The 23,837-nt window shown below is 38.1% G+C and overlaps 1 protein-coding gene across 18 annotated transcripts in view; it reads left to right on the forward strand.

Moving 5' to 3' along the window:
* Nucleotides 1–23,837, forward strand: part of PARD3 (par-3 family cell polarity regulator) — a 518,486-nt gene that overhangs the window by 150,139 nt on the left and 344,510 nt on the right. For all 18 annotated transcript variants that reach the window (XM_046679514.1, XM_046679504.1, XM_046679509.1 and 15 more), the window contains one exon: nt 4,901–5,081. In XM_046679514.1, the coding sequence (XP_046535470.1) occupies nt 4,901–5,081 (181 nt within the window). The remainder of the gene's footprint in view (nt 1–4,900; nt 5,082–23,837) is intronic.

Consider the following 23,837-nt stretch of genomic DNA (forward strand, 5'->3'; position numbering starts at 1 on the left):
TAGGAGAGAATGTGTTTTCTTGTCTTCTGGAGGCCCCCGTGATCCTTGGCTCCCTTTCTTCATCTGCAAAGCGAGCAGTGTAGCACCTCTCTAACCATTGTCATATCTCTCTGACCACAACATGAAAATTTCTGCACTTTTCCAGATTCACGTGCTTAGCTGGGACCCACTGGATAACCCAGGATAACCTCCCTAAAATAGGGAGTCCTTGACCTGGCTCACATCTTCAGGTCCCTTTTGCCATGCAAGGTTAACGTCTCCAGGTTCTGGGCGTTTGGGCATGGACAACAATGGGGATTATTCTGCCTACCACAACTGCTGTCCTGTTTTTCAAGATGAGGAAAGTAAGGTTTAGAAATGGTAGAGAGGGCTGTGGATTTACCAACAACCATCCAAGAAGTAAGATGAGAGCTGTTTTTGAACGTAGGTCTCCCTGATTGTGAATTCTATGCTTTTTAACTACTTTGCTTCATGCAGTTGTGGGCTTTCAGCTCATAAATTTTACCCATTCAAGGGGCCACTCTCAGTCCAAGTGGTTTATACCCGTTTGTGTGTGATGTTGATGGTAGCACGTTTTCTGTTGGAGGGTTCTGATGTTTCCGAGAGTTAAAATGACTTGTCCTAAGGTAGATGGGAACTGTGCGGTCAAGTCTGGAGTTTAGTTTTATGTGAGTTATTGTGGGTATTATCCTAAATTCAGCCTACCTTTTCTCATGGAAACTTGACAGATGAATGGATCAGAAGAGAGATTAAGTAATAACTGTCGAAAGGAAAAATGAACTTTCAAAAATGATGTACTTCACGGACAGCAGTGAAGATTCCATCTGTTAAAATAGGGATTCGAGTCACGTTCCACAAATTTAAAAGCAGACATTTCCTTTATTTTTTGAAGGGCATGATAGAGATTTTTAATATGTGATGTTTTTGTGAAGGTCTCATTTTCCTCTACTGTGTTACTATATGTATTCTTGTAGAGTAGATTTTCTAAAATTATATATCCTTCCCAATTTAACACAAAATTACTTCATATCTGCACCTGGCACTTAGATTTTGGTTTAAAAGGAAGCTGGAGAATTGTATGTTATTGGCATATTGCAAATCACCAACTGTGATTCTGCCACTGAAATTCAAACAGCATTTGTTCATGACACAGTCCAGATTTCATAATACTTGTGTTTTCTACAAATGCTGGAGATAATTATTGAAACTAATATACATGTATAAGTTCTTCTATCATGTGTGGCATTTAAAGACTTGTACTTTGTAATTTTCAATCTCCATTTTCAATTTGGAGAAAGGACTGGATTCTTGAGCGAACGCGTCATTGTGAAAAGTTAATAATAAAACTTGAATTTCATTTGCTTCCAATTAAGTGCCAAAACGTCAAAACTTAATATCTTCAAAATGCATATTAAGCCACATACCTTGTGAGAAGTCTGATAACATTAAAATCAAGTATAGAAATTCAAAATCCTGATGAAGAGCTTGAAATGGATATGGTTAGCTTATCAAGATTACAGAAGTAACTTGACTTTGTTTTATTTCCCAAATTGAGATTTTAAAATTGAATATTACTGGAGACATGAGCAAGGTTATCCTACTAGTGCAGGGTCTTCAGACTATGGCCCAAGCAGCCCACCACCTGCTTTGTAAATAAAGTTTTATTTAAACATAGTCATGCTCTGCTCTATTAGAATGTCTGTGTTACTAATATAGGGAGATACTTGCCAGTCAATGTTAGATAAATAGGCCGATTTTATTACTGTGTATGGAAACCTCAGTGTGTACATACAAACACCTTTCCATTTTTTATAACTGCTAAGGATTTCTTTTCCCCTCTTATGTTGCTTCTTATAAGGTTGAGTGGCCCAACTGTTCTACTTTGATTTCTTCTTACCACTTAACCTCCCGCCAGATTGTTTAATCAGCTGATTATATATGACACCACAGCAGGGTTTTGAGCTTCCTGTTTGTCTACATGTCTCTATGACCTTATGATGGTTTTCTTTTTTGTCTTATGAGTTGACTGATAATATGTAAATGTTCATGGAAATAGCATTTGTTTAAAATGACAAAACCATGTATGAAATGAGGATTGTAATGAGATCGTTCTCATAGTTTGCAAATTTATCTTACTGTTCTTTGACTGATAGGAGTATTGGCATTGAAAAAGCTCAATTTGGGGGCTGGCCTGGTGGCGTAGTGGTTAAGTTTGCGCACCCTGCTTCAGTGGCCTGGGGTTCGCCGGTTTGGATCCCTGGTGTGGACGTACACACTGTTCATCAATCCATGCTGTAGCAGTGTCCCACATACAAAATATAGGAAGATTGGCTCAGATGTTAGCTCAGGGCCAGTCTTCCTCACAAAAAAAAAAAAAAAAAGGAAGCAGCAGCTTCGTTTGGAGGCAGAAGAGGTGGTTCATTTTGGGTATAGTCACGGTTCTTTCCTTGGAATGCTAAGACTTAGGATTGCAGGGTGTGTGACCAATGGGTGTTGTTCCTTAGAACTTTATCACTCTTTGAGTTTTTAAAGAAGTGCTGCCACTGTTTAGTTGTAAAAGGAAATAAATTCAATTTTAAATTGTATGGTACTTTGTAATGCCATATTATGAAGTTTTTAAATTTTGAAATAATTTTATACTTCAGAAAAGTGTGAAAATAGCCCAGAATGTTTCCATATAGCTCTACCTCTAAAGTTAATGTTCCATCTACCTCTAATGTTAACGTCCGATATAACCCTAGAATGGTTATCGAAAGTAGGAAACTAACATCGAGTCAGTACTATTAACTAATCTACAGACGTCATTCGAATGTTGCCTCGGTTCCACTAATGTCCTCTTTTTAGCCTGGGATCCAGTCGAGGACCTTACCTTGCATGTAGTGCTTATTTCTCCTCAGTCTCCTCCAATTTACACAATTTCGTCATTGGTTTTTTCTACTTTTGTGACCTTGACATTTTAAAAGAGTATTAATTATTTTGTAGAATGTCCCTCAGTTTGAATTTGTCTGATGTTTCCTCATGATTAGATGGAAGTTATACATTTTTGGCAGGAGTACCACAGAGGTAATGTTGTATGCTTCTCAGTGCATTTTATCGGAGGGTACATGATGTCGATATGTCTTATTACTCGTGATGGTAACCTTGGTAAAGTGGTGTTGGCCGAGTTTCTCCACTGCAAAGATACAATTTTTCTCTTTTTATGTAAAGAGTATCTTATGGGGAGATACCTTGCGATTTGCAGATATCCCATTTCTCATCATATTCTTACCCATTAATTTTAGCATTAATTGACAGATCTTTCCGGCAACAATGATGACCATGGAGGTTGCCTAATGATGATTTCTGTTTCCATCATTCCTTCCATAATTAGATTGCTACAGTAAGGAAGAGCTATCCATTCTCCACTGTTAATTTATTTCTTCTTTTATTTATTTATATCATTATGGACTCACAGATGTTTATTTTTGAGACTATCATTATTTATTTTGTTTACAAGTTGTCCCAGCCGTGGCCTTCGGAGGCTCCTTCAGGGTGACATCTGATTCCCTTTGATGTGCCCCCATCACTTTTGAGTCCGTCCTTCCTTTTTAGCATCACAAGGTATTCCAGGCTCATCTTGTATTTTCCCTGCCTCCAATCCTGGAATTAAACATTTTTCCAGGAAGCTCCAGTTCATTTATGGAGAATGGTTTTAGAAACCAAGATCTGGGCACTTGTGTTCATTGGTCCTGGGGTGTCGTTGCTTCTAGGACCTCTCAGTGTACAGAGCTAGGAAATATATGTTTGTATACCACACATGCATTAACATCCATCCAAACTATTGATCTGGCTGTCTGCCCACCTACCTATACCTGCCTACTCATAAAAACCATGAGTTCGTATTGACCCCTCTAATTCTAATCTAACACCACAGAGTTTATTCTAGCCTTTTCTTATTTGTAACTTATTTCTGACAGTGCGAATATTGGCTCTCATCCAATTATCTTTTTTTTCATTCATTTCTGGGGTGTGTGTGAGTGTGTAGTAGTGTGAGAATTGCTAAGCCATACGCCGTGAGAAACAGGTCTACTAACTAGAGTATGAAATGTCTGTGAGAATTCTTTTTGTCTTTAGCCTTACGTTAAACATGAAAACACAGTTCTCCAGAGCGACTTAGGCTCGTCCTTTTCTTCTCCTCCGCCCCTTCAGTGGTGGTTTCATTTGTTTGTGTTCCATTTTAGATTCTCCTACACTTGCTCCCTCTTACCATCTTGGTGGATTTCAATTATTTATTTCTGTTTTAGGTATTTGAATCATTATTAAGGTTCTAAGGGTCAGAGCTACAGAAAAATACGTTCAGAAAAGTGTTGCTGCCCCATTATGTCCATTATCTATTCCTGGTCTCTCTTTCTTTCAACCCTGTTCCTACTAACTCCCGATGGGCACCCAGTCTTATTAGTTTCTTTCATCTTTCCTATAGTTCTTATGCACAAATGAGCAGATACATGTATCGTTTTTAATATCTGTTTCTTCCTATCTGAGGGGAACCTTAGACCTTTCGCTATGTATACTATAAATAGCGTATGTGTATATGCTATATATATCTTTTCCACTTAATATGTCCTTTGCAACAAGATTTAAATCCACCCTCATTCTCTTAGCATTCTGTGATGTAAAACCGTTTTATTATTTTTCATCCATAGAATTTTGACTATGAAATGTACAACTTAGAAATGTAAAAGTAAAGCATCAAAATGAGGGCAAGACCATTTTTCTGAAGTTTTGCTTTCTAAAATATAACATCTGGGGTGCATAAATAGCAATATCTTTCCTCTGTAGAGGTATATCCAATGTGGTCTAAGTTTTTGGTGGTAGTTTCAATGCCTTTGTTTATAAATGCAAATGTCCCTTTCATTTCTAGCTGGTGGCAGTGTTTGATGAGCAAGATCCGCATCATGGAGGTGATGGCACCAGTGCCAGCTCCACGGGCACCCAGAGTCCGGAGATATTTGGCAGTGAGCTTGGCACCAACAGTGTTTCTGCCTTTCAGCCTTATCAAGCAGCAAGTGAGATTGAGGTCACACCTTCAGTGCTCCGTGCAAGTAAGTGACAGTTCTTTCTTGACTGCACGTTTCATCTTAATTTGCAGGGATGTCAAGTTTGTAACCCAGCCATGCTCCTGTGAATGGAATCATTATCTGTTTTTATCAAAAAATTGATTATGTTTAGAACCTGGGCAAATGTCTTTTGCAAGAGAGATAGGCAAGATTCTTTACATTTTAATAGATTGGGCTTTCTTTACTTTAGACTGGTAGACTTCTAATTGCTCACTAAAGGTAAATAAGGATAATAGTTAAAGGTAAATTACCTGAATTTTTCTTTTCATTTATTTTGTTTGAATGCCAGAGCAAATAATCAAGAGGCTTGTTAAGACCAAGAAGGTCCATTTCAAGAAATTTGTAAGTTAAAAATCATTTATCTTTTAGAAACATTTCAGTTTTCAAGTGGAAACCTTAGTTGTGTGATTTCACTGATAATCTTTAATAGATCTTCATATATAGAGAGGTAATAATATGTAATAATATACTTAAGATATATAAAAGTAATATATAGAATATAGCTAGATGACATTTAGAATATATAGTTTATTCTTATAAAGTGCATCCTTATTCTCACTTTTTACATTGGTAACAATATACAGCATTTTGAAAATTTGCTTCTAGATATTCAAAAACCACTTCTGTTTCTCCTGTACCTTGAAGATATATATGAGGGGAACAAGGAAAGGGCATCAGTTTAACAGTTAACAAATCTGATGTTCCATCAGAAACCACAGGGAAAGTATGCCATATAGAGACGTAGAGAGTTGAGAAGGCACATTGCGTGATAGGATACGTAAATGATGTCATAGAGGACCACGTATGGATGCAGACAATGTTAACCACTTCCTAACATTGCTTCCTATCATATGGACAAGAAACAATCACAAGTGAGAGCTAGGCACAATGAAAAATGTTTCCTAGGAAGATTGCAGTGGAATAGCTGCTCTAAGGTGTTTTAGTTGAACGTTTCCTTATATCCAGGAGATTTAGATTCGTTTGTGTACAAATATACTTTAAACTAATTTTGTGGAAATAACATTTGATCACTATGTGCATATGCTATTTTAAAAATCTTATGTTGGATTTATTTCGGGCAATGTTTTTCAAAAGGTGAGGCATATACATGTATGGTATACAAGGTAATATGTAGGTGGTACACAGGTTATGTTATTTTCTTTTATTATATACTAGTTTATTAAGTCCATTAAATGATTATCTGCTTGGAAGAAGCTGTGTATAAAAAGTGGATTGCCTAAATTTCATTTCATTAAATAATGGTACAGGTATTCAGGTGCTTGATGTTAGGAAAATAGTGCCTTTATGTGAGTCATTATACCCTAATGCATATAATTAAGCACAGAGCTTTTGTTGGGTTATTGTTGTAGTGTTTTTTATTTGTGTGTTTTATAAAGCAAGATGCACCTTTAATTGAGCTGCACATTTAAAAAGTGTTGGAGGAAAGGTCAATCCTGTCTTTATGTTAAGAAGAATTTGAATGGTATACTTCCTATCAATTTTTATCTTTTGACTTCTCTGGACTCAACGACATTTCTAAAACACCACCACCCACATTTGGCTGGCCCTGTGTGTTAAAATTTAACTGCTGTTTTCAACTCAAAATACTTTTTTTTACCTTGTTTTTATTGAGAAAAGGAAGTTATATTTGAAGCATATGTGTTATCTTGCAGCCACCAGTGGGGAATATGCAAATGCCACTTTCTTGCTTTGAATTTTATATGCTAAGGTTCTTTAGATTTTATGGCCCTGGCAGGCATTGGGTAAGTGCATGTTAAACATCTACTAAATACAAGGTTTGGTTACTGTGTATAAGTTGCCCATGCTTATGAGTCATCTATCTGTTAAGATGATTTTTCCTACTGTATTAATACCACTCATTTGAACATAAAACAAGAGTTAGTCTGTGCTGGCCAGGCATGGTGCTAGGTGATAAGAGTCCAGAGTTGAGTTAATAAGGTCTAGTCCTTGTCATTCAAGGTGTTTATGTTTAGTGATCTTCCTTATTTGCAGATTTGGAAATAAAGAAGCCAACAATATATAGAGATTTGCTCAATCAAGGAATAATCAACTCTAATTAGGGGCATGGTTAATAAAGGATTTCAGGTAAACTCCTAATTTTTATCTTGGAGAAACGGATTACTTTCCTATGTTTTCGAAGTTTTCCTATGAATGAATTCACTCATCTCCTTTGTTCCTTAAAAAATTGATGGAAGCTAAGAAAAGTATATAGTCATGTACCACATAGTAACGTTTTGATCAAGGATGGACTACATGTATGACAGTGGTCCCATAAGATTGGTACCATGGAGCCCAGGTGTGTAGTAGGCTGTACCACCTAGGTTTGTGTAAGTCACTCTGTTATGTTCACACGATGACAGGATTGCCTAACTACGTATTTCTCAGAATGTGTCCCCATTGTTAAGCAACGCATGATTGTACGATTTCATTTTTCTCAATAAAACAGTGAATATTAAATTTGGATATTAAGATAAAGTCTAGATGCGTTTAATAGGATTCTTGTCATAAGATCTTCTTTGTGCTTTCTTAGAAGTTCCCACTAATTTGTCCTTGAGCTTTCTTGTAGTTCATACAGAGAGAGAGCTCTGATTGAGTTAAATCAGTGGGTCTCAAGTAGGGGTGATATTTTCCTGCAAGAGACTTTTGACAGGGTCTGGAGGTATTTTTGGTTGTCATAACTGGTGAAGGTGGGAGGATACTGTGAGCATCCGATTAAGGTTGAAAAGGATGCTACTAAACATCTTGCAAGGCACCGGACATCAAAGAACTATCCAGCCCAAAACATTAGTAGTGCCGTGGTGGAGAAACCCTGAATTAATGAATTGTTGTCCTTATGGTCAAAATAGCAGCTACTTAAAAGAAGCTAAAAATGAAACTTGAGAAAAATCTTCTTGAGCCCAGTGTATTGAGCAATGTTTAAATAATCCCCTTAAACTGAAGGGCAAAGAAATGATGACTAACTAATAATAATATTGCTCATAGATGGTAACCAATAAACCATAACAACAAAAAAGGGGAATTGTGGGCAGTACTAGACAACAATATTAGTATAAATATACTTTTTAGAACAAAAATATAAATTTTCCTAAATACCCAAAAATGTGCTTTAAAAAATGAGAAAGTAAATAAAATAGACCACATAGTGAAAGACTATTTATATAAAAGCTTCTTATGTTAAAGAAATAAATAGGATAACCATAAAAAATAGATACCTATGGGGAAGGGAGAGAATAGGATGGAAGAAATGAGATAGAAGCTAGACTTATAGTCACATGTTTTGTATGTTTGGTGTTGGAACCATATTATATTTTATATAATTATAAAACAATCAAATTCTAATTTTTCAATAAAATTCTTAACAATATTAATAATTAAACAATAATTATTGTCTTAAAAGATATCATGCAACTACACATAAATATATATCCAGTTGATGTATAGTCATCCCAGAGTAACTATTTCAAATAACTGTAAAACATAGTAATTTGTACAACTTAAAAGAAATGGCAAAAAAAGAACTGCCGAACAAACAAGAACTCTTAAAACTGTTGTTTGTAATGTTGGTACCGTTAATCTTAGATTGTTGAGTGGATATTATGAGATGAAGCAAATGAGGAATTATAACGGTATTCTAATTCTGTTATTCCTGGTGCCATTGAGGACTCAGGATTCTTAGCACAGAAGAAAAGGGGTACACATGTAAGTTAGAGGAGAATAAATAAAAATCCCATCGTCCTCAATGGGACATATCATAATGAATCCTGATACGTTTTATTTCACACACACACGCTCACAGGAAGGAGGAAGGAAGGGAAAATCCTGTCTGTGTTCACTGAGGGTCTGCTACCAATCACCAACCTAGTTAACTGAGCCTTCCTGATATCCAGACTGTGCTATGGGAATAGCATTTCCCATTAGTATGGATTGGGGCTCCTTGGAGAAATGGCTGAGTTCAGGTCTGGGCAGGAAATGTGTGAGATGATCTTGAATCATCCTGTCATATCAGAAAATAAGGAAGCTATGAAAGATTACCAGAGTTGTGTCAACAGCACCCAGCAGTCAACATGAGGTTCCCACTGGCCCAAGAGGGACAAATGGAACATCAATAAGGATAATAACGGCAATAAGTTCATGAGTTCACAATGATAATACATAAATAAGCAAGCTAGCAAGGTAAAAGGTGCTAGTGAACCAACTTATTTGGAAAACTGATAAAAGAATTAGAGAGTCAGCTATCCATCCTGCATTTCCTATATGAATGGTATTACTGGGTAACCAAATAGTAGATGAGAGAGAAGTTTCTTTTTATAGAAGTATTTCAGCTAATAAATAAAGAAGTTATGATAGAATATTACTGTTTGTAACTCCAGATGAAATAATGGATCTGAGTATTGATCATCAATCACTGTGAATATAAAATAATAATAATAATAAATTAAGGAGAGTCACCCAAGCATTGTGTTGGAAGAATACAGCACCTCCTATGAAGTAGTCCTGATGAAAGAAATTAAGCACAAACCTGAGCAGATGTGTAGATCCACCTGCCAATTTAAAGGACATACAGAGCACTGGGAAGCAGGTTAGCACCGTGGGAATGTGTCAGCCAAGTGAGGACTGTGGGAAGCTGTACAAGACAGATGACCCACGCTGTTCAATGGGTTGGTAGCACGGGGGGAAAAAGAGACAGACGGGGAGCTTACAGATGAACGGAGGCTCACAGGATATAACGTCCAATCCCAGCTGTTGATCTTGTTAAAGCCCGCTTTAAATGAACTTAGGGACAAAAAATAACATTTGTATGCTGATTGGCAATTTGAACACTGATTAGATATTTGCTTTTAAGGAAATTATTATTTCTTTTAGGGGTGATAATGTTACTGAAATTATTTTCTAAAGAGCCTTTATCTTTTAGTAATACATAATGAAATATGTATAGTTGAAATGGTATATCTGGAATTTGCTTCAAAATATTGCAGGTTGGGGACGAGGGGGACGGCTGGTTGAGTGCTTACATGGGGTGTCAGTATACGATTCTGTCTATTTTTGTATGTGTTTAAAATTATTCTTAGTAACGGAAACATACACATACAAGGCACTTCTTTCACACTTTGAAAGTTAACTTAATTCCTTTTTCTCCCTGAATTGTATTTTTCCATTTCATGTAACTCAGAATTTTAAACTAATATATTTTTTGGCTTGGATATCTTTTATTGGTCATCTTTTCATGTTTTTCTGAAACAAAGAAAATACATCAAAATGGTAACTCTTTGTCATTTAGTTTCTCAACAGCAAGGCCACTATATCAAAACGTCCCTTTGTTGGTCATCCTGGAAGTCTGTATGTGTGGTTGTACGTTACATCAATTGTAAGATTCAGGATAGGTGATGCTTATTTTTTTAGTCTGTAATTTTTTAAATGTGTTTTATTTTGTGGAGTAGAAGGAGAGCTACTCAAGGTGTCATTATGACTTTCCTGAAGTCTAGATCCTTTTGTCTTCGTGGACCCCTCCCACCATAATATCAGTGAAATAATATTTCATGTAACTTTAAATATTTCAATATTGTATTTTTTCTCTTATGCAAAATTTAATAGTTTTCCATGGACCCTAAAAGTATCATTATCATATGATGTGAGAAAAAAATTAAAACATTTTCTTTAGCTCTCAAAGTTCATTTTTTTTCCTTCTGATTTTTAAAGAAATTAGAACATTGGGCCCCTCGCAGCACTGCGGGCCCTGGGCAGTGGACCTCTTCTCACAGATGTGTTGACAGTGTTGACAGCCTGAGGGCTGTTGACAGTGGAGAAATGGGTAAGAAGAACCAGCACCTTGACCCCTTTGTTTTCAGGCCAATAGAGCAATTTTAGGGAATGTTACAGTTGAAATGTGAAGATCTTGACATCAGATGCCTTAAATTCTCAGTGTTTCAGCCAGATCTTAGGAAGATCTTTCATCCTCCAGGCATATACACATACTTTGATTTAAAGATCCCTATATCCCAGATAACCTGCATAAATGTTTTTTTTCAACTCAACTTTTGATGTTGAGTGACAGTATATTCTACTTTATGCTTTTAACATGAGCTTACTATGCAGATACTTGTTTCTAGGACAGGAGGGTAAAGTATTCATGGTTCATAAGGAACACAGGCCATGTCCCATCCCTGTGAACACCCGGGCAACGTTGGTAATCGCTCTCAGCGTCTGTTCCTTAATCTCCAGGGAGCTGCCTCAGGATTGTTGTGAAGAGTCCACGTCATGTTTAAAGTCCCAATACAGTGCCTGGCATGTGATGAGCACTAGATTAACCCAAGACTGTAGAATGGTGATGATGATAGTGATGTCTCATGAGTGCAGACCCCCTTCTGATGGATGTTTAAAAAGGTTTAGAAATTGCAGAACCCAAGTAACTGGGATGGTATTCTTGAATAGGATATGCTGCCCCTCTTAGGTAGGTGGAGTACTTTCATACAGAGAAGTGTCAAATTAGAACCATTTTTTCTTAACCTCATAAGTTGGGGTGTATGTTTTTGTCGTTAGTGCCGTGCAGTCGATTCCGACTCCTGCTGACCCTGTGGACAGCAGAGGGGAAGCTGCCCGGGCTTTCTGCGCCGTCCTCTCATTTTCCAGTGCTCTGTCAGACAGTGCTCTGCTGCTATTCACAGGGTCTTCATGGCCACTGCTTTCGGAAGTGGGTGGCCAGGTCCTTCTTCCTAGTCTGTCTAGTCTGGAAACTCCACTGAAACCATGGGTGACCCTGATCGTATTGGAAACACTGGTGGCAGAGCTTTCAGCATCACAGCAACATGCAGACACCACAGTATGACGCCCAAATGATGGGTGGTGTGGCTCCCTGACCAGGAAACCAACCCGGGCCTTGGTGGTGAAAGCGCTGAATCTTAACCACTAGACCACCAGGGCTGGCTGTTAGATGTTTAACCATCTCTATTTTCAGTGTTCACAAATCCAGGCTTGGATCTAATGTGCTCAGGGGCACTCATTTCCTGTGCGAATGACTGAGTCCAAGTCTAATGATTCTTTTTAACCCTCTGATTTCTTTTTCTTTTTTACTTTTCAAGGACTTTTTTATAGAGGTCAGACATTCTGGGGTAGTCTGGCCTCAGAATGGTGGCAGGATTCATTTTCACCCCAAAATTTCTGATGTTTTTAATGTTTCCTCTGGAAAATCCAGCGTGAAGGTTTAAGATTCCTTTGGAAGTGACATATGCCCCAGTGATGGTAAAATTTCTGGCAATAGTATTGTTATAAAGATTTTGAGAAACAATGTATCTGATTTATTAGATTTTTTGTACTATCTTTTAAGTCTGCTAACCTTTTCTAAGCTATGTTAATTTTACAGTTAATTTTTATCGATTACTGGCAGAATTTTTCTGCAATGGTGCTATTTAACTAATTGGTTCAAATTTACTAGCTTCCCAACTTTTAGAACTTAGAGAGAGGTGATTGATTGTCACAGGAAGACTGTATGATGATGTTAGCACCTCCTCCCCTTTCTTAATCTCTGAATTTCTTTCTTACCCAGGAATATACAGATTGATTTTGTCTTGCTAGGAGATCCAGGATCTTTGGTTGCAGTGATCAACCTTCTTAATATTAACTAGTATTAGAATACTATTTTCCGGATTTGATTTAAGTATATATTGGAGATAGGAATAATACTCCTATTGTATACCCTTTTAACTTGTGAAGTGGAGCATGGCATGCAGATGGTATTCTCAGTATTTCAAATAATTGCCTTCTTACTGTGCAAGTTCTATTCAGCATATAACACTCACCCAGTTTTGTTGTAGATGCAATCTGATTATTACATGTTGACAAGGTCATATATCTATTAATTGGATTGGAGATGGGATACAAAATTGCTGTAATTATTGTAATTTTCTAGCTAATTACAGGGTTGGCGGTGAGTATTTTACTTCTGCAAAATGAAAAACAGTATTCCATCAGAAGTTGTTTTATGGGGTTTCAGACATTTTGTTTTATATCCTTGGTGCTTTTTGCCCACAAAGTATCTCTTTTGTGTTTTTTGTGTATCGATCCGCCTCTGAATGTCAAGAGTGCTCATTGGCAGCATCAGCGAAAGCTGGCAAAGGCACAGAGCCAGGAGTGCTCTCTGCTGCCTCTTTGTTCCGGCTGCCCCGCCACCTCTGTTGTTGACTACGGATTGAAGTGCTCTCCTTTCGGATCTGGAATAAAGGGCGGATGGGTCAGTTCCATTGGGAGAGGAATCCTCTGCTCTGCTCTCCTGTCACCTGTGCCGCATTCAGAACTACTCCCTGAAATGAGCATTTTTTATTAAATTCAGATTGTTTACGTGTTCTTTTTTTTGCACTGAGTATTATTTGTCAGCCCACTTAGTATTGTAATACACAGCTTCTTTTGCATATTCTCTCTCCTGTATTTCTGCTTTAATTAAGCTAAGCTGGGAGCTGAATTGACATTTTAAAAATAATGGTGTATACACACGGTGAGTGTGTTTGGAGGGTTGCAGGTGGGTGGGGACTGCGCTGCTAAGAGGGTGCTGGAAGCGCCCCACCGAAGATGGTAAAAGCAAACTGATGTTGATTCCCTGCTGAAAGATAAACTGGAGGCGCAGGTGAAAATTGCCAAACCTAATGAGCAATTTGGCAGATAAGATGGGCTGTCAGGCGACAGCAGTTCAGCAGCAGGCGCACTGTCTGTGAACCAAGTTGTTTGTTCCAGAGGACTAAATTTAAATACCATAAATAAAATCTCCTTTTACATTGATATTTTGTATCACAAAGATGTGTATTTTATCCGTCACTTTGCCTATTAAATAACCAACAATCAACAGCAATCAACATATAGTGATTTTGCTTATAAAATTATTTTCAAACTTGCCTTTTCGCATGTTCCATTTACGGAAAAAAATGAACAAAATGTATTTTCCCTGTATCAGAATAAAAACGACATTAGGTTTTAAAACAGACTAATAAAATGTAAGTGATCACTTGCTTCGTTGGGCTGAAACATTTCATCTGTGGTCTTTCTGTTGGAACACTCCAAAGATAACATTATGGTCTTTCCAATGGACTGTGTAGTTTCTATCTGCTCACCTTGCCCAAGATTCCTTTCATTCCATTGAGCACATGAAAATTTAGCCATGTGCATGGCTTCGCCCCATTGAGGCTGTCAGTGTATTGTATTGTGTAAGTGACATTCGGAAAAGTTTTCCATGTCTTTGTAGAATGTAGCACTCCCTTAGGGAACTTCCGGGTCCATCTCCCCTACTTTTATCATTGGAAAACTCAGGCTCAGGGCAGTACCCTAACATAGTGTGTGCTTAAGGCACAGCCATAGCTCACATCGTCATATTCAAGGCAAGCAGAGTTATTGCCGAAAATGTATCAACACTCCCTGTCCCTCAGGATCTCTCGGTTGGTTTGTTTGTGGCGTTTATAAATGCCTGACTAGGGGGTCGAGTCATCTTTGCAGTCCCATCTGGCATCAGTACTTCTGAGTTATCTTATCTTTCAGCAGAGTAAACATTTGCTCCTTACATTATTTAATTCCATTGTTTAATTGCATCTTTTTAAAAATCTTCACACATACGTAGACAGTGTTTTACACTCAGTAAGGGTGAGTGTTGGTCCGTTGGGCGGAGGAGTACTTTTCGGCAATTCTCGGCCCCATGCTATGGATGGACTTTGGTCTGTAGTTGGCAGGTGCTCCCTGGACGGCGTATTCATCTAAAAAGCTGGCTGGTAGCATGTTCGCAGTGCCACCCTGCAGGATCTCCACGCCCTTGACTTGTGGTGGTGTAGGGTGGGGGGAATTACGGATTCTGCCAGAAGTTCCCTTTGAAATTAGACCCAAGCCATGTGGAACTGGACCCCTTGTGCTCACAGCTCTCTGTATCAGTCAAAACTTGCTGAAATCTTGGGGAAGAACTTAGTTTTGCAGATTCGTTTTCCCCCCAAAAGATTCCCCCACTGGCCAGCCACTCCTTGCTCCTCACTTCTTTCTTCTTTGGCTGATATATTTTACTTGACTCTGAGGCTTTGCCTTTGTGTGGAAATATACCTTATCTGCCCAATTATATTTTCTCCTTATCAAATGCAGAAAAAGTTAGTGACACTTGAAAATTTGTCATGGTAATGTAGCTATGAATATATTAAGAGAGTACAATTTAAATCAAAGCATGAAAGCCTGTTTCCAAATGGCAATAAGAAGTGTATTATGTAGAGAAAACAATTGTATGAAAATGTTTTAGTAGACCAGACTAGCTTGTAAACAGGATTTGTTTTCCATTTTCGTCTTCTGTTCTAACCGGGTACCTGGGTTCTTTTTCTATTAGCGCGTGTCACAGAGACCCATGTGGTGGATTATTTTGTCAGCAGGAAAACTTGGCAGATAAAATCTTTTCTTCTCTTCTTGCTGCACTTGACATAGATCTCTTGTTTGCTTCTTGAGTCTGTTGGCTTGTTTATTTTCCCGTTGCTTTTAAGGTCAGCAATGGCTTTGCGTTCCCAGCGCGGTTTGCTCCCGTCTGGCTCCTGGCCCGGCTGGAGGTGGGCTTCGTGTCTCAGAACCACTGCAGCCACACAAAAGGTGCGGGGGCTTGGTAAATGCACCTCTCCTATTTTAATTCCTTCTAACTTTCCCCTGGAACAGACAACCAGTAGTCTCTGGGAGGGCCACATTTTAAAGAAAAAAACTTTAAAGGAATAAGGGGACATTTGTATGGTGACAGATGGAAACTAGTCTTTTGGTGGTGAACACATTGTAGTGTATACAGAAGTCGAAATATAATGTACACTTGAAATGTATATCATGTTATAAACCAGTATTACCTCCAAAAAACCCTCAAGTCTAAATCAATGTATTAATTCATTATGGTATTTTGTATTTACTAAATTCATTTATTGATTTATAAATTAATTTACATTATTTATCAATCCATTGACTACGTATCAGCAAACAGTTTTTCTCCTTAATAAGGCATCTGGGGCTGCAGTGTGTACATAGTGTGGCTCACCAATGCGAGCATGCGCGTCAGCAGATGTGTGCTTGAGAAACATTTGAGAGAGGACCCATAGTGCCTTCTCACGAAGAGCTCTCTTCTGTAAAGCTCTTTCCCTGTCTTAGATTTGACGCTTTCTTTAAATACTCCCCTCATATTGGCATTTGACAGTGCTTAAATAAATCTCGAATTTTCACAACTCCCAAAGAGGTGTTATGCCTCTATTGTCTTACCCACTATGTCTCCTCTTGGTCTCGTAAGTCCAAACCATCCACCTTGTTATTCTTAAGTAACGTCACACTGCGTATTCCCACCATGGAACACCTGACTATTTGTGTTCTCTCTAAAAGTTATAGAAAATTTTCTGCACCCTACATTTTCTATCTGTTGGAGGTATTGAGCAGCCATGATCTGTTATTTTTTCTCTTACAGAGTAAAGGGTAAAGACAGCCATCACAGCTGCTCGTTGCTTGTGCTACAGTTGTGTTCCCACCACATATGTTTCCAGTGCAAAGTGTCTTTTTTTTTTTGAGGAAGATTAGTCCTGAGCTAACATCTGCCACCACTCCTCCTCTTTTTGCTGAGGAAGACTGGCCCTGAGCTAACATCCGTGCCCATCTTCCTCTACTTTATATGTGGCACGCCTGCCACAGCATGGACTGGCGAACCACAGGCTGCTGAAGCGGAACATGTGAACTTAACTACTGTGCCACCAGGCCCACCCCCACAAAGTGTCTTTTTCTTGTTTTTATAGAGGTACCCTAGTAATAATGTTAAAAAATATATTATGCATACGTTGGTATGTATATATATGTGTATACATAGCTGATGTTTAGTGAGGTTATGTATGGAAGGAGTCTAGGATAGCATGTAACTTCAGGAAAAGTTGTTTTCTAAAGGTGATTGCCATGTTTAAAGATGGAAATTTATAGTTGAGTCAATCTAGGAAGCCTGAGACCAAGCACAATATGGAAAAAGCAGAACCACAGGGCATTTCAGAGTACGACTAGGTTACTTAACCTGTCATCACATTTATTAAAGTGTCCGCTTGTGCCATGGCTGATCCATTGGTTAATTTGTGATTTAAATTAGCTTGAGAAGTATTTATTTTAAATATAGAATTTGTGTTAATGAGTTGGAAAAGAATATTTTATTGCTTGGCAGAGATGTTACAGCCTGAAGATTTATGACTTAGAACAACAAAAACCAGCTGGTGATCAGTTTGCATAAGTAGTATATGAGTATCTACTAATACTTGGTAATAGCCATTCATTTGTAACCAGAGTAAGGGAGTTGGGAATGGGAGGCAGAAACAAGGTGACTGGTGAATCAGAAATCATAGAACAAAACCATATTGAATTCTGAGTGTGGGTCTGTGATCCGTGGTTGAGGCTGGGAGGAGCGTGCGTCCACCCTGCGGAGGTAGCAGTCAGTGGGGCAGGGGTACGATGGTCTTGCTGTCAGTGTCTCAGCCTGAAAAGTCACCAGTCTACCTTCCTCATTTGTTTCCCTCGTCTAAGATTTCTCCCCTCTTCTCTTCAAAACTGGGAAATTTGCTTAATTTTGTAACAAATGGCCACGAACTTAGTGGCTTAAAACAACACAAATTCATTACAATTCTGTGAGCCAGAGTCCTGCGTGGGTGTCACTGAGCTCAAATCTGGGGTCGGCAGGGCCGTGTCTCATCTGGGGACTGTAGTGGAGAATGTTTTCTTGCCTTTTCCAGCTTCTGCAGGCTGTCTACATTCCTTGGCTCGTGGCGCCATCTTCCATCTCCAACACCAGCGACCTTGTATTTCTTTGACCCTTCTTTTGCAGTAATAAACATCTCCCTCTCTTTTCTTCAGCCCTTCTCTTCCATTTTTAAGGACTCATGAGATTACGTTGGGCTCACTTGGATAATCGAGAGTAATCTCCTCAGGTCAAAGTCTTTACCTTAATCACATGTGCAAAGTAGTTTTTACCATGTAAGGTAACAGGGCAGCTTCTTGGGATGAGGGCATGGACATCTTTGGGGGCCATTATTCTGTCTCCCACGATATACACATATTTTAATCTTGGAGAGTAGAACGAAAAAATACCACTTCCATTGCTTTATGTATGAAGGCATTGTCCTCCCTGATCAGGTGACTCTGGGTATGACAATGAGTGTCTGGCCCAACCACATGCATGTGGTGGTCGTTTTGATGTAAGTGTGCTGGGAAGGAAGGTAGTGAGCAGTGGGGCAGACTGCCTCATTAGAAGTATTTCTTTGAGACCGTTTTTAATTTGGGTGAACCAAGTGGAGCAATATTTATAAAAATAAAACTAGCCATTTGGTTGATATTTATCTCTTCTGCATAATTAAAAAGAATTTTCATAATAATTATTGATATTTAGGCTACAAGTGTGAAATTTTGATTGGAAAAATTATGTAAGACTTGTGACTACTGAAGACATTGGCAGTTTCATTCTCACATGTTCTTTCTTGCTCAGGCTCTCCTTCTTCCCTTCCTCAGGATTTATTTTCTTTGTTTTCTAAGCTTTAAAAGTTATAGCAGATGTTTAGTTATTGTTCTACACTTTCCCATAGAGGATTGAACAATGACTTCTAGGATGATTACATAAATTGATGGAACTTGTGGGTATTGGATGTAATTTTCATTCTTGAACCTCCATATCAATTCTTCCCTTTCTTGAGCTAGTTTAGAAGTTTCTAGGGGCCGGCCCTGTGGCCAACTGGTTAAGTTCGCACACTCCGCTTCAGTGGCCCAGGGTTTGGATCCTGGGCATGGACATGGTACCTACTGCTCATTAGGCCATGTTGAGGTGGCGTCCTACATGCCACAACTAGTAGGACCCACAGCTAAAATATACAACTAGGTACTGGGGGGATTTGGGGAGAAAAAAAGCAGGGAAAAAAATAAATAAAAAAAATAGAAGTTTCTAATAATTCTGTTTTGAACAGAGGTTTTAAACTGAAGGCTAGTTCTAATGATTCCTCATGAGCACGTTCACCTACAGACCTGTTTTTGAATTACTTCACCTGTTTTTTCTTTGATTGTAAAGACGTGGATTCTTGGGCATTTACCAGTCTTTTGAAGAATTAAAAGTTTTCTTAAACATAGCACCCTTTTCTATTTTTGTGTCCTTATATTCTGCTTTGTTTTGTAGCTACTTATGTGCCTCTCTAGCATGTAAGTTTTTATAAAGCAAGAGTCACATCTTCAGCACCCTGTGTGCCTGCAGCAGGTGGCGCAATGCTTTGCACTCAAGAAGTGTGCTCCCCTCTCCTCGCAGCCCCGGAGAGTGGCAGTGGTGTCCAGAGGAGGGGCATGAGCGTGGGCTTGGTCAGAGTTGGTTTAGAGAGGTAGACAGTCCATTCAATTCAATCCAGGTTCTAAATAATGCATCATGATGAAAGACTGTTCATGTCTATTGAATGTTAAATCTCGACAGATCCAAGTTCAAAGATATACTTGATCTTTTAATTTTATTTCCTTCAATAGGAATGTTTTTCCACACTGAAAAAAATATTTTCTAATATTTTGCCCTGAACACAATTTTATATGTATTTCAATTTTTGTACATTCTGCAAGATTGTAAATTTACATGAAAACCTCACAAATAACCTTCTACGTCTATGTCCTCAAGTGGATCTGCTTGATTAGCGGTCAATGCAATATTCTATTAGTGTAGAAAATTGAGATCCTTAATTAGAAAGAATATCTACTTGAAAGCACATCTAAAATGATCACTCTCTGCCTTTGAGTTCCGTCATCCATCTTCATTCACTTCCCTTGTTATCAAGACATACTAACTCATTTTTCTTAAGATCTTAGTACAAGGCTTGATTGCTTCAGAAGAGAAGTTCGATTTAGCTATAGATAATTTTATAGTTGTGGTTGTTATCCCTTACCAACTTTAAAGACAGAGCATATACTTAGAGAAAACAATTAAAAAACACTTTTGAACTAGACAAATTGATTAGCTGCTGGGAGCACAGTTTTACTCTCAGGAGCGTGGCTATTGTAGATGTTGACCCTCTGTACCCATCTGTAGCAGATGATGCTTCACCGTCTTGGTATGAAAATGTGACACGTGTAATCACTTTCTCATGCGAGAGTCAGGACTGTTGTGACGGTTGTGCACTAATAGTATCTGGAAAAGGAGTGTGTGGGGGGGGTAATTTCTTGCCTTCATTTTTGTATATTCACGAGTATTATCTGTATTTATTGACTGAAAACTGAGTTTAGATATAGGCTTTTTTATTTCAAATATCCATAGCAACATTAAAGAATACCATATGACATGAAAATACTGTTTTTAAAACTAATGGGGGGGCCAGCTCAGTGGCTTAGAGGTTAAGTTTGTGTGTTCCACTTCAGTGGCAGCCAGGGTTTGCAGGTTTGGATCCCTGGCGTGGGCCTACATACTGCTTATCAAGCCATACTGTGGCAGTGTCCCACATACAAAATAGAGGAAGACTGGCAATAGATGTTAACTCAGGGCCAATCCTCCTCACCAAAAAAACCCTAATGGGACAGTTTTTTCTATATGATTAATATATTATGTTTCTAAATAAATGAAATGTTTTATTTTCTAGATTTTGTTTTGATTTACTTTCATAAACTCTTAGTTCATAAACCCTTGAACTAAATACTCACATGCCACACACATGCCATGCATACAGAGACAGACTTCTGAGGGGGTTATTAATCAGAGGAAGTTAATAAATAGTGAAGTCTCTTATCTACATCTGACTGCTTTTTATAATTTTCTCTCAATTCCCATGGGTTTCAAACTTCTAGTTTTTTTATGCTGCTCACATTTAAAAATTTTATTTTTTTCTGTCTACTTATCTACTGATCTTATTGGTAAATATTATCTTTTTGGAGCATCTTCTAGTAATATACTATAAGGATGTCAAAATAATATGACTATTTTTCACATCTCTTCACCATAACTTACTGTGTATCACTCCATTGCTCTTTGAATTATTTTTCAAAAAGCGCTACTAGATATGTATGGGTAAAATGCAGCTGCTCGATATCTGTAACTTGATTATGATCAAATGTGCTTCATCTTTCTGAAAAATGGGAGCGATCAGACCACCGTCGCCTGTGTCCCTCACCTTCTCAGAGTGAAGGCTCAGCTGAGTAATGGGGTCCAGGCCACATGTCTACCCTCTAGTCATGTTGCAACTGAAAAGTCATCTAACTTGAGAGGGAGAGTATTTTAGGAGGCTTGACTTAGCGAATCTTTTCAGTAAAACTCATCCGCTTCTGAATGAATGTTGTATAAAGTCACTGCAGCCCGTTCAAAAGAGATTTATTCAACTGTAGTACAGAAAATACTGTAGAAATCACGGCAAATATATGACTTTAGGTAGCTTTCCCTTTTATAGAAATAAATTAACCCTAATTGGGAAAAAAAGTCTATTATTTAGTATCATTGCATCACATATTTTCACTTGTCTTTATAATTTTCTACTATGTAGGATCTTTTGTGTTTTGTTAATTATAGAAAATTTCAAACATATTCAAGACTAAGGAGAGCAGTATAATGAAACTGCATACCCCATTCTCAGCTTGAGCAATGGTCAACTTATGGCGATCTTGCTTCATCTATTGTCTTCCAGACTCCCCCAGACAGGATTATTTTGAAGTAAATTTCAGACCTCATATCATCTCTTCTGGAAATATTTCAGTGTGTATTTCTAAAACATAAAACTTTTAAAAAATATCGGTCCATACTGTTTAAGGAAAGACAGCACTTTCTTAATGCTATGTAATATTATTTAAATTCCTCTGTTTTGTAAATGTGGTTTTATATTGGCTTGTTTAAAGCAGGATTCAAAGACAGTCCACACATTACATTTGATTGCTGTGTCTCTTTTAGTCTGTAAATTCCTCTTGTGTGTGTGTATGTGTACACACATATACACATATTGTGGTTTATTCATTGAAATTGAGTTGTTTTTCCTGTGGTTTGCCCCTGTCTGGATTTTGCTGAATTCATCCCTGTGGTATCTATTATGTTCTCATGTCCCTTGTGTTTCTTATAAACTGGTAGTTAGTAAATATAATCTTGGTTTGATTCTGGCTTGAATTTTCAGCAGCAGTATCTCTGTGTGGTGTTGTGTGGTTCCATCAGGAGATGCATAAGGTCTGGTTATTTCTCATTTTGAGAATTAGCAGCATTGGTGATTTTTGCCTAGATCCATTATTTTTTTATGTTTCGAACGTGTTTATAGTCTACTTCTGTCTTTCACATATTAGCTAGAATATTTCTATAAGGAGAAACTTTTTCTTGACAACTACTTTGTTATCCCTGAGGTACCATTTGTTTATGAATGACCGACGAAATGCTTAATATTGCCACTTTCTGTACAACTTTTCAGAATAATGAGTTAGTTTTCTAGGCTAGCATCTTCCTGTTTTTTTTTTTTTTCTTTTTCTTTCTTTAAAAAAAGTGTCATTAAGAACTCATGAGCATTACCATAGTTATTGTTTCAATCTATTGCATTATTATTCTTATCGATGCTCAGATTGCCCATATTGCAGTAGTGAGACCTGCCTAACGTGGTGATAATAGCATCCTTGCTTTCTGCCAGGACAATGTGTTCCGTGCTCATCTTCCTTATTTTCTGCCCCACATCTGGAATCAGTCGTTTCTCTAAGCAGTCTTGTCCTGTTAATGGGGAAGGGTATTCAAAGACTGCTATTTGGGTTAGTTGGTTTTATTTTGCTAAGCCCAAAAGTAAGTTACAATGAAGAGTATCCTGGGCTCTAATTTTAGTTTTCCACGTGAGTCCTGAAAGCGCAGTGAATCTACTCTTGGTTATTTGAGAGGTGAATCTTTCTAAGGGCACCGATCAACATGGGTTCTCCATGCCAATTCCAGTTTCCCTTTACCTGGGCTCTGATGTGCTCTTTGGGTAACTCTAAGACTCATGTTTCTCTGGGCAGTGAGTGTGCATTTGATGAGGTCTTACTTGGCAGGTGTGGAAGCATTGATGGAAGTTCTTCTGGGCCTTCAGTATGATGCCAAAACAGAGCTACTGCTGTGTTGGCATTTGTAGGGAATTTCTCAAAGGAATCCAGGGCATTTTTATCATGACGGGCAGCCAATGTTTCAAGGTGTTTTTTTGTGTTTTAGTTCAAGTAGTGAAGAAGAAATGGCATCTCGGTTATTGAGCTTAGTATTTTATATTTGTCTCTGGTGAAATTGAGTAGCCAGAAAATTTTAAATTAGCAGCGTTGGTGATTTTTGCCTAGATCCCTTATTTTTTTATGTTTCGAACGTGTTGATATTCTACTTGTCTCTTTCATTTATTAGCTAGAATGTGCCGAATCATTGTGATGTCTTTGGTAGGCAGAGTGTGAGGGAATTTGGTCGTAGCCGGGACTGCTGAGTTTTGGGGGAGGTTTTGTCTAGTGTGGTGTGTCTTGGCATGAGCTTACTTATCCCTGAGAGTGGTTTCTGGCTCCAGCTCCCAGCCCTCATCAACTGTTGACTTCACATCCTACATTGCATCTTCCAAGGCTGGCACCACTGGTGGTGTCTGAATTGGGATGCAGAATCGGTGAAGTGTGGAAATAGAATATTAGAACTTTGCATATATCCTTAGTTTATTATCTCATATTTTTAAATTTACCATTTCTTGTCTGTGTTTAATAATGTTTATATTAGTAGAGTTGAGCATTCATTTAAATGATAAATGAAAATGCAATACT

The sequence above is a fragment of the Equus quagga genome, chromosome 12, assembly GCF_021613505.1.
Source record: "Equus quagga isolate Etosha38 chromosome 12, UCLA_HA_Equagga_1.0, whole genome shotgun sequence".
In the NCBI taxonomy this organism is placed as follows: domain Eukaryota; kingdom Metazoa; phylum Chordata; class Mammalia; order Perissodactyla; family Equidae; genus Equus; species Equus quagga.